Source organism: Anthonomus grandis, chromosome 18 (assembly GCF_022605725.1).
Source record: "Anthonomus grandis grandis chromosome 18, icAntGran1.3, whole genome shotgun sequence".
Classification (NCBI taxonomy): Eukaryota; Metazoa; Arthropoda; class Insecta; order Coleoptera; family Curculionidae; genus Anthonomus; species Anthonomus grandis.
Genome location: NC_065563.1, coordinates 443,990 through 462,632, shown reverse-complemented (window position 1 = coordinate 462,632; position 18,643 = coordinate 443,990). Strand labels below are relative to the sequence as shown.

General features: G+C 32.8%; 4 protein-coding genes across 5 annotated transcripts in view; 2 read left to right on the top strand and 2 right to left on the bottom strand.

Annotated features, from left to right (window-relative positions):
- LOC126746840 (uncharacterized) overlaps nucleotides 1-18,643 on the top strand; it is a 445,675-nt gene that overhangs the window by 76,442 nt on the left and 350,590 nt on the right. The window lies entirely within an intron of this gene.
- Nucleotides 1-18,643, bottom strand: part of LOC126746839 (uncharacterized) — a 476,426-nt gene that overhangs the window by 255,774 nt on the left and 202,009 nt on the right. The window lies entirely within an intron of this gene.
- Nucleotides 11,461-14,030, bottom strand: LOC126746841 (uncharacterized). Its single transcript, XM_050455237.1, has 2 exons — nucleotides 13,819-14,030; nucleotides 11,461-12,525 (listed from the first exon to the last, which is right to left on the bottom strand). The coding sequence occupies exons 1-2, from the start codon at nucleotides 13,935-13,937 to the stop codon at nucleotides 11,655-11,657; spliced, it is 990 nt and encodes a 329-aa protein (XP_050311194.1). The 5' UTR covers nucleotides 13,938-14,030; the 3' UTR covers nucleotides 11,461-11,654.
- On the top strand, nucleotides 11,522-13,686 carry LOC126746845 (uncharacterized). Its single transcript, XM_050455240.1, has 2 exons — nucleotides 11,522-11,570; nucleotides 12,820-13,686. Exons 1-2 carry the CDS (start codon nucleotides 11,558-11,560, stop codon nucleotides 13,668-13,670), a joined length of 864 nt encoding a protein of 287 aa, XP_050311197.1. The 5' UTR covers nucleotides 11,522-11,557; the 3' UTR covers nucleotides 13,671-13,686.

The following is an 18,643-nucleotide window of genomic DNA, read 5'->3' as shown; positions in this document are numbered from 1 at the left end:
CGGATTACGTCATGCCACATGAGCCGCGGCGGTCATTTACATGATGTCATCTTTCATACATAATTGTAATTAACTACCTTCAAGGGGAAAATAAATATTTTTCTATAATTTTCAATTTCTTCTTTTTTTTTTAATATTTTTAATGTGGAAGCTCAATTTGAATCACTCTTTAGTACCACCCGATACAATCCCGTGTTTATGGGATAAACCGCATTTCGTACTGAGAAAAAGCTGGCCAGCTAACGCGAGTGAAAAACTGTAATCGAGAGAAAACCAGGTAAGGTCTCACAACCAATTGTCAAAAAACAATAAATACAGTCCACTTTTCTCAACAGTGAGCTTTCGATACAGTACTTTCTTCGCAAAAATAAAAATCAAATAGACATTTTGGTTGAACTGGTACAACATTAAGCTGTACTAAATAATTTGAAGGCAGATATCTCGAAAACGGCGACTCTGAGCGACCCGAAAGTAGTATACCTTTTTTTACGTAAAAAATATGAAAAAAGTATTATTTTCAATAAAAACTTAAATACAGTTAAGCACAAAAAAGTTATGACTTTATGAAAGAGAAAAAGATGTCGCAGACAGCGTCCCCTACATTGTACACTCAATTTGTTAAAAACATGAATTTCTCGACCTAAAAAACCCCTAACTACAAATTTTTGTGAAAAAAAGTTAACTTTTGTTAAAGTTATTGAAGAAAAACAAATAAAAAGTTTAAAGTTTAACACCCTGTATCTCAGTTAATATCAACTTTTGGATATAGGTAAATATAGTTATACCACAGCATAAAGAAACCAGCAGTCGCACTTCAATAAAAATACATTGGCTTGAATAAGCGAGTTCGGTGCATGTGTACTAACGCAGGCGCGTCATATTTGCTTATAGTAGGGATGCCGCGGACACTCGCTACGGTTCACGCGGCTTTTGCCTTGGCTAGAGCCGGACTTAAACATTTTTTTAGATATTATTATCTTGTAAAATAAAAATACCTACATAGTACAAATATTGATTTTTTAATATTAATAAAGTTCATACATTAACAAAATATTTAAACACAAATAAACATCGCATTTCTACATCTAACAACGGCGGTATAGAAGAATACGTGCAGGAAGTTAATTAGGTATGTACCATAAATTTAAGAGACCATTCTTTGAGTAATTTTAAAACAAAAAGTTCATATAAACATATGTCCAGAAATTCTTCGTTCTCAATATACAGGGTGTTAAAATTTAACAACAACTAAAATATACGCCACTGACTTTTGTGCAATTTTTAGTATGTTCTGTGGATTATACAAATAAAACTTTTTTGTTTCTTGAATTTTTTTCGTATCTTGCTTAGTTAATAATAAATTCCAAAAGAAACTTTTCCCCAAATTCCTTGTGTGATCCAGGGATATGCAATTAAGTGGACTTTTTTTTCTCGAAAAATAAGCGAGATCCGAAAAAGTTGTATTTGTATTTGAGTAAATCAAATAAGATATTAAAAATGGCACAAAATTCAGGTGCCCCAATTTTTTTGCCACAAATATTTCTTCAGGTCCCGTTCGAGATTACACTGAACCTAATAAATTTAATCATGTTAGGGGTAAATTAGCTCCTTAATGTTATAAATAACACCGCCAGAGAACTTGTGGACCTATGTTCATATGAACTTTTTGTCTTAAAATTACTCAAACAATCGCCTGTTAAATTATTTATGGTACATACTTAATTAATACCCTGTAAAGTAACGCTTTTAGATTAACATCTGACTACATAGTAGTTTAAGGATAACTAATTATACAAATAAAGTAATATTTCAAAACAAATAGAAACTCTTAGGCCAATAAATAAAGACAAATAGTTGGCAACAATTCAAAACAATTCTAACATCTGCGAATTTTTGTTATATTATTAAGTACCAACTAAAGTAAAAGTGTACAATTTTGCAACTCTTTTAAATATGGCAACACTGTTAAAATGGCAGAAATATAAATAATGTCTTTAAAAATCCAAAAAAAATATTACATCGCTGCAACTTTAATTGATGCTTAATTATGTTATTTAAGCCATACAGCCAAATTTGCAGCTATTAAAAACTTTGGCAAAGTCAATTATTTTGCTTCATTAATAATTTTTGACATACCCCTCTTTTAATACAAAAGTTTTTATTAAAAACGCTACGCTTTGTAAAAACGTTATCAAAATAGTCACTAAGTACGGCGCTGAACTAGGCGATACACCTATGAACACAGTTCGATAAACAGTGAGTTCGGCATCCGGAGAACATGGCTGCGGCATGGCTAAGGATGCTATTAGTTCGCTTACATTTTCGAGCGGAGTGCGACTGCTGGTTTCTTTATGCTGTGGGTATATAAATCGTAATATTTTTACATCAGGAGTCTGTGGTTTTTCCATGTACCATTAATTAGCGGACACCCTGTATATATTTTTGTTCATGTGTGGTAAAATAGGAGATTTTTTTTTGTTTTTATATCCGTTTGGTAGGTGTCATTTTTTTTTCTTTTCGAAATTATTTTTTTTTTGTTAAATATTTAATATGGCGGATTTGCGTACATGTTTTTTAAATGCGCGGTCGCTTGTGCCACGACTGGCAGAACTAAAGGAAATTATCAATGAGGGTGATTATGATATTGTAGGAATTTCTGAAACTTAATTAAATTCGAATATTTTATCATCGAATAATAATATTAATGGGTATAACATTTTAAGAAATAATAGAAAATCTAGAGGTGGTGGGTTGGCTTTTTATATAAAAAACAACTTACAATTTTCTAATATGGTTTCTGTTAGTGAAGAAACTTGTAAAGAGTTATGGTTTCAACTAAAATTTTTTCATAAAAATTATATGGTTGGTGTCCTCTATAGACCTCCCAAAGGTAATATCAATAATTTTCTACAGACTTTTAAACAAAGGCTGGCTGATTTCCAGCCTTTGGAAATCATATGTGGCGGTGATATAAATTTAAACCTTTTAAATATGGAACATCATTATGTATCAACTTTTTATGATTGTACAGAGCCTTTAAATTTACAACAAGTTATAATGGAACCTACAAGAGTTACAGGGACATCATCTGCACTTCTGGATTTAATTTTGATTGCAAATGACAAAACAAGCTTTGAGGCTGGTTTTAGCGATTTAGAAATTTCTGACCATTGCTTGACGTATTGCAACATAATAAACAAAAAAACTAACAAAAACCTTAAATTTATGTCACGAAACCTCAAAGACATTGATAGAGAATTGCTTAACGAATTTTTACAGGTCACCCCATTTGAACATATAATTTATTTGGAAACAGTTAACGAAAAAGTCGATGCTTTAAATAATTTTTTGATAAATTTGTTCGACGTTTTAGCATCTCTAACCCAGCACAAAATAAAAAAACAACAACCTCCATGGTTAACTTATACCATTAAAAAAATTATAAGTTTGAAGAACAAAGCCTTTAAAAAATATCAAAAGACTGAAAAAACGGTTAAAAAACTGATTTGAATTGGGACTATTACAAACAAATTAAAAATCAAGCTAGCATTGCAATATGTGAAGAAAAAAACAATACCTTGCACAGATAGTAACTATGGGCACAGATGTAAATAGCTCCGCACCAGATAAATATTCGTAAAGCCGAATTCGGCCCTTCATCAATTTCTGCGATAGGCGGCGCACCAGTCGAAACGCTTAATATTTTGACTATTTTTGCTGTAAAGACGTCGCTATGTTGCCAAACTTAAACCTAAATCTTTAATATACAGATATAATCATTCAAACCTCGCCTATAGGAAATAGTCTATGGGCGTAAGTGAGAGGGGACATATGGAGTCCGCATGAGACAGACAGAGGGCACAATACATGCCGTTTCCAAATTAATACGTTTGGCAACACTGATATTTCTGCCGCACGGCTCTCCGCTCGTTCGTCGAAAACGAGACCATTCTTATCCCCACCACACTGCGCCGCCAATATGAGATTGCATTTCAAACGTTTAACGTTATTTTTATTTCTAGCTTCCTGCTTAATCAACAAAGATTAAATTTAAAATCGCTTGCTATTTTCTTATTAAAATGTGTTCTCTTGAGGAAAAAAAGCAAATTATTAAGTGGTATTATGCCGGCAGTTCTGTCGATAAAATATCAGGCAGAATTGCATTCACGTTCGAAAATCGGCCCATTCCCGTACGCAGCACAATTTTTGCAATTATCCATAGGTTTGAGACCTTGGATAATTGCAAAAATTGTGCGTGGCCTGGATTGCAGGAAATGCTACTCAAATGAGCAACCATCTGTTGTTACACCGCTAGGCGAGGAAAGGGAGCTTCGAGAGGTTAATGTTTGTGCTGTTGCTGAAATGAACTTTCCTTGCAATAGTACAACCATTGGCAAAGAAACGGGTATTGAGCCTTTAAGGGTTAGAAGAATTTTAAAAAGAAATAAGTACATGTGCTATAAGTTGCAAAAAACACAAGAAATTTTCCCAAAGGACCATGAGAGACGGATGGAATTTTGCCATGAAGTATTAGAAAGGGCAAATCGGGACGAAATATTAATTAGTAGCATTTTGTTTTCAGATGAGTCCTCTTTCTCTATTTGTGGTAAACATAATCCGTCCATTACAGTGGGTTATTCGAGGGAAAATAAGCACATAGGCATACCGCAACACGTACACAATACCCTCAAAAGGTTAATGTATGGGCTGGCATTTTAGGTGATTCAATTATAGGCTCTTTTTTTATCGATGAAAACCTTAATGTCAACACATACTTTAATCTTTTGAGGGATGAAGTTCTTCCTGCTATTCGAGGGCTCAATATCAATTTAGAACAAGTTTGGTTTCAACAGGATGGTTGTCCCGCTCATAGCGCATTAGTGGTACCTCAATTTCTCGACATCTTTCCCTGATCGAACAATCAGTGGAAACGGTATTATTAAATGGCCCGCCAGAAGCCCCGATTTAGCCCTCAATGATTTTTTTTTTGGGATACCTAAAAGAACAAATTTATAGGCACGAAAATGAATGGGCTACTAAATTAGAAGAGCTTTGTGTTAAAATTAGGCAAGCATCTCCATTGAAATGTTGTCGAACACGAGAAGGTCGTTTTATGATCGATTGACGTACTGCACTGCTAAACAGGGTGGCCTTTTTGAACCTGCCATAAGATAATTTTAATTTTTATTTAATATTATCAAATTAACTTAATTTTTTGCTTTATTTTGAATTAATTTTTTTATTTCCTGTCCAATATTTAGTTAATTTATGTTTACAACATTATTGCAATCGGTTTTTACTTTATTTTTTGCTGTTAGGACAGGCAGCAACAAAAACTCAAACGAAATTTTTTTTTTAATTTGCCACAGACCAGCGCATCCCCGCTTGAACGCCTTAAGAATAAGAATACCAGAGACAACCATCGAGACGCGTAACTAGGCCTACAAATTTATCCGATTGTTCTATCTCACTTTAACACATGCATTTTCCTATACCGACGTCCTTTTTTAGTATTACAGAAGGTAAACGAAGATGGAGCCACAAGCGACGTTTAATTATTAAATGAATGTTGCCAAGAGGTGTGCACTTTCAAATAATTACCAAATACTTAGTATTTTCTTTCTTCTTCTTTTGTGTACAATTAAAAGCGAAGGAGTGGTAATGAATTTTTAATCTGACAATGCCGCACACCGCCGCCAACTGCCAAGGACATCAAAATAAATGGCGTCTTTCTATGTTTATGTGTTTTTTTGTGAGTTCTTTGTGAATTTTCGTTATTTTTTTGTCAGAGTTTTTTTGTGAGTTTATTGTGTTAAGAGACTTGTTTTTTGGTTTGTAGTAGTTAAGCATTTTGTGGTTAATAATAAACAATTAAAGGTAACCCCTTAAAATTAAGTGAGAGTGTTGTATTCTTATTGTGCTATTTTTAGGTATAATCCTTGTAAACATGGGGTTAACTTGTCTTGTATGTGGTTCAAGGGAGGAAGAAGTCTCAAAAATGCACTATTTTCCTGCCAACCTGGATAGGTAAGATTCTTTTAATATTACTTAATTCCCTTAAATTTCAATAATTTTTCTTAAGTTGCTTAGTGGGGGTTACCAGTACCAGTCCTAAATTAGGGTTGGTAGTGGACAAAACCCAGTGGGTTTAAAATAATAAAACCCAATTAAGTATAGGTACTGTTTTTTTTTTAAAGAACTTATTGTTAATGAAATAAACAACAAACATTTTTTCATTTCCAAATAATTTTTTTGTCAATACATATATTAGGGATACTTATATTCCCCCTCTTATACCTGTAAGGTTATCATAAAAAGAAACATAAAAGTAGGTAATAGAAGTAACTAATTTAAAAAAAAAAATTGACATTCTTGGTTTTATTCCTGTGTCCTTCAATATTATAAATATTAAGCAATAATATGAATTTATGGATTTAATAAAGCACATTAATTTCTGTAATAATAAAAAATAGCAACTTGAAAGTGTAATTTTCATTTAATTATTTGTTTTTTTTTTGACAACAATAGAACAATAAAAATATAATTAGAAGAAGCAAAAAAGCTAAAATAAAACTAAAATTAGGTTCAGTAGAGGGTATAAAAATCCATCATATTTAACTCTTTATTTAAAAGAGATATTACCTACTTAATGTTATTAAATTTTTTAAAAATAATTCTTACTTTTCTCTTGCTTTTTCTTCTGAATAAGTGATATTTTTATTATTTAGTTCATTTTATTTACATATTATGTATAGTTGATTCTTCCAGCCTTCATACTTACATCACAATGATGCCACCAGCAAATTTCATAAGCTGACGCTTGGTGTCATTGATGACATAAGTATGAAGGCTGGCGGTCAACTGTACATACCTTTTAATTCTTGTAACCTAACAATACTATAATAATTGTTTTTAGATCCAGGATTTGGCAAGATAAATTGGGCATGAGGTTTACAGGAGAGACCCTCAGAAATCAGAGAATCTGTAGTAAGCACTTTGAGAGAAAATCATATTTGGATTTGATTAGCTACAGGCTTCGTAGGGATGCAATTCCAATTAGCTATGAAAATATGCCATCATCTTCTCAGTCTCATGTAAGACCTCCTGATGTAGAGCATGTTTTGGTGATAGAACAGACATGTACAGGTAGCTATATTAAAGAATTCATGTAGATAATTTTTATATAACACAGTTTTGCAGTGTGATGTAGAAGGTTGTACAGTTGAAAGTAATTAAATTTTAAAAAAATGTGACAAAGAAATATTAGAGTTTTGCCTAAGAATTAATAAAGCTTAATGTTGGTAATATATTAACATGGTTTGGGTGCTATGATTTTACTACTTTAATAAGTGATTTTTCACAGATCAGTATTCTGACTTGCTTTTGACTTATACTAGGCTACTCATATATAATAGGCTTTATAATGGTAATTCTTACCCAATTTAATTTTGATTCTCACATTTGAGTTATATTTAAAAATCTGAAAAATATTTGATAATAATGGTTGATTTATTGTTCAGAGACAATGTTTTATTTTTTTTTTTTTTCAGAAAATGTAGATGAAACCTGCAAAGATGCTAGGCCAACCAAGGTAAATAATCCTGCAGGCCGCAAACTATTCCGAAACATAGAAAATTTTTCAAAAGGAGATTCTACTCCCAGGAAGGCTAAATTAGTGAAATTCATTCACAGCAAAGAAGATCACTTGAGAAAATTAAAAAAGTTATGCAGGAAAAGGCTACATTGCGTGAAAGCACTTTCAAACCTTACAGAAAGTAGCCTTGTTAAGAATATATTTAAAGATATGTCATCAGTGACAGCAAACTTCATGGTGTCCCAAATCCGTAATTCCAAGGTTAAAGGTGCTAAAGGGAGAAGATGGAATTTGGAAGACAAGATTTTAGCACTTTGTGTATTTAAAAGAAGCCCAAGATGCTACAGTTTGCTAAGAAAATTTGTATACCTACCCCATAAAATATTTGAAGCAGGTATCAATCCTCATATCTTTAGGCAACTGAAAGACAAACTGCCTATTGGAATTGACAGATGTTGTTGTTTATTATTCGATGAAATAGACATCCAAGAGAATGTACAATATGACAAAGGTACAGATAGGATTGTAGGATTCGAGGATTTTGGTGATATTTCCACAAGCTCTGTTGAAGCAAAACCTGCCAATAAAGCGTTGGTGTTTATGCTTGTAGGCTTAACACAGAATTGGAAACAGCCTGTTGCATTTTTCTTTAGCAACAATGGGTGCAAGTCTTCTGATTTGCAAAAATGCATTTTTGATGTATTAAATGCATCAAAAGTGTATGCTGGACTGGATGTTGTGGTCACAATCTGTGATATGGGTCTCAGCAATGTCAAATGTTTAAAAGATCTTGGAGTTACAGCAACTCCATTTTTCTTTTATGAAGGCAGACAAATTTATGCCATGTACGATCCACCACATTTATTAAAATGTACATATTCCTTATTTCGGCAACATAATATGTTGTTGCCTGTAAAAATTGGAAATGAACCTGCTTCAGTAATGGAAGCAAGGTTTAGTGATATTAAAAATGCATATGAAATTGATGTTAACAACTCAATAATATTCAGAACTCTGCATAAAATCAAGCCCACCCATATTAAACCAGTGATGCGCTATGCAATGAAAGTCTGTGTGGCAGCCCAAATATTTAGCCACACTGTTGCAGCATTTCTTTATTCGCTTGTCAGTTCAGGTAATATTTAGTATATTATTCCTATAGCAAGTAAAATAACAATTGTTTCTTTATTTTTTAGGAATTTTGGAGGGCAGAGTAATTGCGACTGCCACCTTTGTTAAAGAAGTAGACACTCTTTTTGATAGCTTTAATGGCAGAACAAATTGAGCTCCTGAAGGAAAAGACCTTCGCTGTGCTATAAGTGAAGAGTCCAAACATCTACAATATTGGCAAGAGGCATTTAATAAAATAAATAATTGGACATTTAAAAGATTGGACAAAAGAGGGAGAATAAAAAAATCTAGACCACCGTCACAAAGAGGATGGCTTACTTCTCTGAATGCCATCAGAGGAGTATGGGCCTATATGAAGAATATGGGTGCTTCATCCTTGCGGCCAAGATCCTTAAACCAGGATACTTTAGAGAACCTATTTGGTTCCATTAGGTATGGTTGTGGTTGCAATGACCATCCAAATTGTAAACAATTTATTGGCAGCTTAAAGACCCAAATCTTAAATGGGTTAACAAATCAAGCAACCGCAGCAAATTGCGAAGAAGATGATAGCATTCTTTTATCAACTTTAAAGGTTTTTTTAAATGTTGAAAAAGAGACTAAAAATGAATCCGATTTAGCAGTTGTTAAGGCGGTTATAGAAAATGACCAAACTGAAGCAATAATTATTGAGGAAATCTCTGACAGAATTTTTTCTGATGTATCTGCTGGCAATGTAGATGTGTTTTCAGTTGCCTATGTTGCTGGCTTTATAATAAAAAGTATTTTTAAACAAATAGATTGTGAAGTATGTAAGGTTGACATAACTTCAAATGATCTGGAACTACACAATGTATATATAAGTAATAAGGAATGGACAGATTCAAAAAATTCCCTTATATATCCCAGCCAAACATTTACTGCTGTAGTTGGAAGTAGCATAACTACATTGGAGTTGTTTTTAAAAAAAATGCAGCAAAGAGAAATGTGCTTTTGAATGCTGAAAATTATTTAAAAACAAATTGTAATTTTGAATGGCTAACATGCATCAGTCATCAAAAGCTCATTTCACATCTTACAATCCGGTCTGTGTGTAAAATTGGTATTCCTTGGTGGTGTAAAAGGAAAAATCAGGATATTAAAGAAACAAGGAAAGAAAAAAGGGCGAGCAAAAGAAAATTGAATAAATTTAAGCGTTGATGATAATTATTGTTATTTTCTTAGTAAGATTATTATTGTTTTATGTTATGTAGCATGTATGTATAATGTTTTTGCAATGTGTATTTCTCATTCTTATAAGTTACATATTATATTATTTTGTCTATCTTTTCGAAAAACACTTCTTGATTTTTAATTGACCAAAAGTAAAACAACTTGTTTATCTGCATATTAAAAGTCCCTTAAGTTTTTTTTATGAATTAACTGAAAATATTAAGGAAGTTTATTATTTTAGTTATTATAAATTCTTTTCTAACGTTTATTGTAATATATACTATATTAAACAAAAATAAGCAATGCAGAGCAAGCTTTTCATTAACACATGTAAATGTTATGTCCTTAAGAGAGCTTATATAAACAGTTATGTAAGAAAATAAAACTTTTAATTTACAGAAAATATTAATTAAACAAAAATAAAAATTTCTTTTAACAGTATTGACTAAGGTGATGTCATTATTTTATTCTTTATTATAGTTATTTTTTTACTGTTTCAATTGCGAATAAAAAGATTATTCAGGGTTTTATTTGAAAACTTTTAATGTAAATATCTTTAAAAGTTAGAAAAACTAAATTTGGTACAAATAATAATTCATCTAGGGGGTTGGAGAAACTAGGAAGAGCCGGTCAGAATACTTTAAAAAAGTATTTAAATAATTAATACTTGCACTAAAAAAATGTATTTAAATGTTAAATACTTTTTATAATTATTTAATTTATAAATTTAATTTATGAATTTTAAGAACAGGTTTAAATATTTAATGAATTATTTAGACCTGTCTTTTTTGTACCAAAATTAGTATTTCCAACAGTTTCGCTTTCATAGATATTTATATTGAAACTTCAAATTGACACCCTGCATAGCAAAATATCAACATAAATCAGCTGATCCTAAAAAGAAATAAAATAAAATTCAAATTTCCCGCGTAAATTTCTGGACAAGATGCCTCCAGCGCCATCTTCGTTCACCTTCGATGACGCTAAACAAGGATAGCTACATGGATAATAATTTTGTGTTGGCTTGCGCGTCTTGAAGGTTGTCTCTGCTTATAGTAGGGATGCCGCTGACACTCGCTACGGTCCACGCGGCTTTTGCCATGGCTAGAGCCGGACTTAAACATTTTTTTAGATATTATTATCTTGTAAAATAAAAATACCTACCTAGTACAAATATTTATTTTTTAATATTAATAAAGTTCATACATTAACAAAATATTTAAACAAAAATAAACATCGCATTTCAACACAGTTCGATAAACAGTGAGCTCGGCATCCGGAGAACATGGCTACGGCATGGCTAAGTGTAAAAACACAGTGGACGCCGATTTCCTGCTTACCGGCAGCCAGCGCCGATCGGCGCCTATAAGCTTCTATAATAAATAATGCTTTCAAGTTAGCAATAACACAATAGAGACAGGCTCAGGCTTGTTGGCGCTGGTAGTCGGCGTCACCGGTTTTACCGGAATGATTATTTAGTTCTTTCTAGCCGGTTGTTCGTACAGGCAGACAGATACAGCTATGGATATAGAGATTTTAATAGCATCAGTGTATGAGAAATGCCCAATATGGGATAAGAAAAGTAAATTACACAGCAATAGAAATGTTGTTGACAAATGTTGGAAAGAAATTGCTGAAGAAATGAAAGAGGATGGTACGTATGAAAATATATATCTATTATTTCGTTTATTATAATATTATTGTTTTTATTTCTCTAAAAATATGAATAAATAGATTATTATTTATCGTATGACAGAGTGATGTTGGAAAAATATGTTACAAATATATCTCTAATCGTTTTGGCTTCATTTAATGGTCGTCCTGTTACTTGCCATCTATTGTGATCAGGAATATTTAACCTTACATCTGTCAAATGTCGTTCAAATCCTTCTCTGTCTATTATAGTGTTGTGAAGAATACATATACATTTAATTATATGATCTGCAGTAGCTATGTCAGTTTCAATGCACTTTAAAAGTAGTCTCCATTTAGCACTCACGATACCAAAGGCACATTCAATAGTTTTCCTTGCACGAGATAAACGTTTATTAAAGCACTCTTTCTCAAAATTTAAATCTCTTCCACCAAATGGTTTCAAAAGATAAGGAAGCAAGGGGTATGCTTCGTCACCTATTAGTACAAACGGTGCTTTTAAGGTAGTTTGAGGCAGATACGCTGGTTCTGGAATATCCAGTTGTTTATTCGATAGCAACTTATACAGTTCCGAAGATTGAAATGTACCACCATCACTTTGTTTGCCGTATCCACCGACATCTATAACTATAAATTTATAATTTGCATCTGCTACTCCTTGTAGGACCACAGAAAAATATTTTTTATAATTAAAAAACATTGACCCTGAATTTCTAGGGCAAAGAATGCGTACATGTTTTCCATCAATACTGCCGATGCAATGTGGAAAATTCCAAATATTGTTAAAATCTTCAGATATCTTTTGAAAATCATCTTTCGTGGGCACAGGCATATGGACTGGTTGCAGTACTTTCCACAATGCAGCAACTGTTTCTGTTACAATTTTTCCCACAGTAGAAGCTCCAACCCTGAATGAAAATGACAGCATTCTGAAAGATGAGCCTGTAGCAAGATACCTGCAAAAAACATATTTTATTAGAACGTGGTTTTGACGTTTTGATAAATGAATGAATGATTACAAATGGTCAGTGAGGGGTGTAAATTAAAATTATCCTGAAAGTATATTTTTAGAGATGGTAAAATCATAAGATAATGAAAGCAAACAATAAATTTGAAAAAATTATTGAATTTTGAATAATCAAGATATTTACAAATTTTTGATACTAATTATTTTTATTTCATACTTTTTAGTGCATTTTGAATTTCGGCGTCGCGTCGGTGCAATTTTTTACTATGTAATTTTGTTTCAGAAAATAAACTGAGGAAAAAATGGAAGTATATCAGGGATCAATTTTCCGTAGAATTAGGAAAATTTCCTCCTCCACGTTCAGGTGATGCCGCAAATGATACTCCGACATCCAAGTGGCCATACTTCAAACTGCTCTTATTTTTGAAAGATACGGTAATGCCTAGAAAGTTGAAAGGAAATTTGCCACAAGTAAGTGGTCGTACTGAAAGCTTTGCAGAAAGTCAAACTGAAGCAGAAGAGTCGATTCAGTCATCGATGGAATTAGACGAGACCAGCTTTTGTTCCACTGAAGATGTTGTACCTCCTCAACGAAATGCTGGCGATGATATCGTAGAAAATACAAGGCAAGAAAATATTGAAACACCTTCGAGAACAAAAAGGAATACTGATGTATCTTCGACACCACAATTTTCATCTAAAAAGAAACGAGGCCCAACAGAAATATTTAACGACTCATTATTAGAAATTGAGAAACAAAAAGTAGCATACCTAGAGTCAAAATCTAAGCGAGCAAATGAGAAAGAAGATGAACACCTCTTGTTTTTTAAAAGTCTTCTGCCTCATGTGAAAAAAATTCCTGAGTCACGCGTATTAGCTTTTCGATGCCGGGTTCAAGAGCTAGTTGAACAATTTTCATACCCGCTAAATAGGTTCGAATCTGTTCCATCTACGATCCTTGGTCCTTCAACTTCCAACTCATCTATTTCCAATCAATCACTGAATTACATCGATAGAAATCGTTTCACTGCAGAAGAAGAATGTACAAGTCTCATTTTATCAAACATGGAACAACCTGAAACGGTTTCTGGTACTTCCGAATGTCCCCCACCACTGTCCTTCTTTTTGAAATAAAAATTTAATCAACCATTTTAAGTCTTATTTTTGTTGAAACAAAACCAACATATGTAATTATTTGCTAGACGTTTTGTTAATAGTAAATGATTTGTTTGTTAGTAACCTACTTAAAATATATACTCGTAAATATTATAAAGATACTTACCTCAAGGTAATGACTAATCTTTCTTCTGGTAAAATGGGCTGACTGTGAAGGTTACACCAGTTTTTAGTTAGAAGATGTTTAACTTTTTCTAGAATATATTTGAAGGTTTCATGGTTCATTCTGGTGTACTGAAAAAAGCGGTCAGGGTCATCTGTCAACTTCTTGAACAAATGATGATATTCACCATAAAGTACCCTCTCACGATTTATAGAGTGAACATCAACTTTTTTTCTAGTAATTATTTTAGTTACAAGGCTATCTAACGCAATAAATTCATCGTCAGATGAGCTAGATGCCATGTTGACGCGAAGGTTAACCTGGAACTGACAAAAGGCTGGTTTTTATTTGCTTTTTTCTCGTCGGCACTGTGTCCGCACTAACTGCCGAAATTCGGAACCGATCGGCGCTGGTTTCCGGTAAGCAGGAAACCGGCTTTCACTGTGTTTTCGCCCTAAAGGTGGCATTCCGATCCTGGCAGTCGCTGCCGTGCACACTGCTTTGTATGCATTTGAATGGAGAGCCTTTGGATGTACACGACTGGGTCGCGCCGCTAGTGAACGCGGCATGCGCGTCATTTTGGCAGCGCCGCCAGACCGCTTCAAGTAGTGATGGGCATAATCGGATGATCTCGATAATCGATTATCCGGTATCCGAGTATTTTAATAATCGGATGATAATCCGAACTATTCCGAATGTTTAAAATCAACCAAAATTCAACGAACAGCAAAGAAACTAAGAACCGTTTGAATTATTGGAGACCGGCGCACAGTGACGACTTTTGCTAATCTAGGGGAACAAAAGTATTACTTTGTAATAGACACAATTTTTGTGTGCCAAATTTATATTTGATGCATATATTAGTAAAGAGAAGTAATTTTTAAGCAGTACCGTGCGCAGGGGGCAAGCCCTCCCCCCTCCTAGTGCTCAAAAATTAACTCTTTTAAAAAGCAAATCCCTCCAATACTTTTTGGGTATATAATAGTTAGGTTATTTTAAAAAAATACCCAACGACCCCCCCCCTCCCCCCTGAAACACCCCTCCCAGAACCACTGTTTTAAGCTTACATTTTTTTAATATAGAACAAAAAATATCTCAATATTTTTTTTATTAATTGAAAATATTCTAAGCTGTCTTTAAAGATCTGTATTGTAGTATTCAAGTATTTCTAATTAAAATAAATTAGATAATAATTATTCTTTTGCTTACATATTACAAAAAAGATAAATATTTTCTTAAGTCTAAACACAAATTAAAAATTGGCTACAAAATTTTGGTTTGAAAACAATAGATACTTGAATAGTATGTAAAATAAATTAAATAGTTATTCTGCACATATAAAAAAAAGTTCAATAAAAATTAAAGACTTAATCAGTCTCACTGTCACTATTATTATCGCTATCGATATCGCTCTCATAAATTCTTTCCAATTCCATATCTGGTGCTTTTAAAAGACCCAAAGCCTCAGGTGAAAACTGTTTTAAAGGTTTACTAGTTTTATTTCTAAAGCTATTTATTACTGGATCTGATGCCACTAAAAGATGATGCATTAAATCCTGCATTGTAGCTTTCCTGGAAAATTTTCTGGTGTTGTATTCTCGCACTTTCTTAATATCTTTATGCATGCACTCTTGCGCATCTTCGGATAGTTGTCCAATTGGGATTAACGCATTTTTTATGATGGCTGAGCCATGTACCAAGATTTTATGCACAGTCACCGGCAAATAGTACCAACTGTAGTGTTCTAAGTACATAGCTAGAGTTCGGTCTGCATAAATCTGATATTTTTCTGGATCAATTTCAAACCCAGAGGATAGTACCTGAAGAAGTATTGCAAATTTTTTTATTAACTCCAGGTTCACTCCAGTAATTAGGCTTGAAGTTTCAGGATTGTCGAAGAATTTACGGGCCGTATTCCCGTCATTACTGGATCTGAAACCCTGCTTTACAGTGTCAACCAAAATATTTAATTCTTGTTTAAATCTTTTTTGCACTTGTTCTTTTTTCTTGTTTGCTATTTCTTTATCACTTCCTTTTGCTTGCCATTTTTTGAATTCTAATCTGTAAGATATTTTAAGAAGACATTCCATTGTTCTGATTCGTGCATGTAAAGAAGATATACCAAAACTATATACTTCTGACTTGGCTTGTTTATTTAAAAATTTGTTTGGGTCATTCATTTCTTTCGGTCCACAGCCACAAATATAGCACTTTTGTGATGCAATGTGCAAAAGGGAATTACAAATTTTTGTGTCAACCATGGTAAAGGAAAGATTTGGTGTAATTCTTACAGTATTATTATTTTCGAGATCATAAGAACATTTTTTTAACTGTGAAATTTGCGATTTAATCTTGTCTGTTTCAGTTATAATAAGTCCTTCGGTTTCTTTTTTTTGCAAAAGCTTAACTGGTCTGCAGAATCGGGTGCTTGCTGGAGTCGGATTTTGCCATAAAATATGTTGTTTGCCCTCTGACTCATAAGATAATCGAATTGGAACAAGGGAAATTACAAAAATTGCACTGTCATCTTCATTTTCGCAATTTTCCATTAAATAACGTTGCTTGTAGTTAGTATAACCACTGCTTCCATCGCAACCCCATTTTAACAAAAGTTGCAGTTCAGCATCACCATTGCAAAATTGATTAAGAACTTCATTCTGAACGGTACAAAGCCTATTTATGGTATGATCCAACAGCGATTGCAGAATGATTTCTGCAGAAATGTCTGTCACGGTAATATTTTCAGGATAACAATTTTTTTTTGCCTCAATTATACCTTTATCATACGAGGGTAACAGTTTTATACCACGACCTTTTAGTTTTTGATAGACGCTTATATAGGACCTCCTGCTCATTTTACCATCTAAGAACATGGCCAATGCCTCATTCTTTGAGAAATTTTCAAAATTATTATTAGTTGAAGTCCTTTGCTCGGCTTTTTTTAGTGCTGTGGCAGCGGTATTTCGTTCAGAGGCAACCTTTCTTACTATCAAAGCAGCATCCCTTTTTCCCTCTGCATAAAGTTTCACTTGTGCCGCATACAAAATTTCTTCTCTTGAGTGCGACTGGAGTAGTCCTTCTATTTTTTTTCTTTTATTTTTTTTACAAAGTTCTTCAAAATTTTTCTGTGGTCTTCCCATTTTTGAGGTTGATGGTTGTTCAGCTTGCTCAGCATTCAAATCAAAATTTATTTGTTGATTAAGCCAATTGAAGTTTAATTCTAGAAATTTTTTTTCAATTCGATAACTTTTTTCCCACTTTTCAGCAAATTTGTATCCTAACTTTTTTAGCTTTTCCTTAATTGAATTTTCTGAGTCTTCTGGAAGCATATCCACATTATATCTTGACAGAAAATATGTATACATTGCTTCATTTTTGATATCTTTTGATTTCTCGGTGCGCCAAGCATCAAACAGGTTTCTGTGAGTAATGACAACCTCATCTAAAAATTGAGAAAAAAAACAAAGTTGCAAAAAGTTGCAAATTTTTATTTTTGTATTTGAAAGAACATTGCCGAGGGACCATATAAATTTTTTAAATTTTACTGGAATCTGCTGGACTCAAAATATATGACTAGTTGTAATCAATTTGTTAAAATTTAAAAAATTTTGACATATCTAATAAAAAAAATTAAAATCTTATATAACGCTACTCAAATTTTAAAAAAATCATACTGTTTGCAAAAGTACATACCTACATCCATTTTATAAAATAGGAACCGAAACAACAAACCAATACACTTTTCACTACGAGCCTTTTACAACTACTTGAAATTGCAAATAAAAACTGCTATAACATAAACACTTCAGAAATGCTTTACATTCTTATCAATTAAACCGATAAGAACTTATAATTTTTTGCTTTTTCGTTTGGATTCATGCGAGTTCGGCATATTTTTAAAATATTTCGAGCAAAAATTAAATGAACTATTTTTTCTAAAAAAATACTTTTGTTCCCCTAGATTGCCAAAAGTAGTCACTGTGCGGCGCGGGTGACGACGTTGGCGACAGGCACAGTCATGTCAGTGGTATAAACATAATAGTGCTTGGTGTAGTATAAAAGTAAAAAGTGCAGTTTGATTTCGTGTTTTAGTTGTTAGATTAAATAGATCGGGGCAGTTTAAGACAGTTTTTTTATTAGGTGATTGAAAATGCCTGCAGGTAGTAAAAAATCTATTGTTTGGGACTATTTTAAAAAAACTGACAACAAAACTGCAACATGTAGCCTCTGTAAAAAGGTTTTAAAGTATTTTGTAAGCACTACTAATTTAATGCAACATTTAATTAGAATCCACCCTATTCAAATGCAAAATGAAAATAATCCCACGAATGAACCCAAAAATGTAGAAGTCGCAAAAAAATCGAGAAATGACGCTCCTTTAACTTCCAAAGACACATCGGTAAATAGGGGGATCGAAGCAGACACTGGACCAGGTATTGACAATAAAAAGAAACCTGTAATTCAAAAAAGGCCAAGTAAACAAATGAAAATCTATGGAGCTACTGACGAGCTTTCGGAACCAAAAATTGCTCAAATTAACGAAAAGTTATTAAAAATGGTAGTTCTTGATTTTCAGCCAATATCTATAGTAGAAAATATTGGATTTATAGAATATTCCAAGCAGTTAAATCCATTATATAAGCCACCCAACAGAAAAAAATTTGCCTACGAAATTCTACAAAAAGCATATACTGACTCAGCTTCAAATCTTAAAATGGTGCTAAATAAAATTAAATACATGTCAATTACAACGGATATGTGGACTTCCGATAATAACATAGGATATATAACAATCACCTGTCATTTTATAAACGATGACTAATTATTT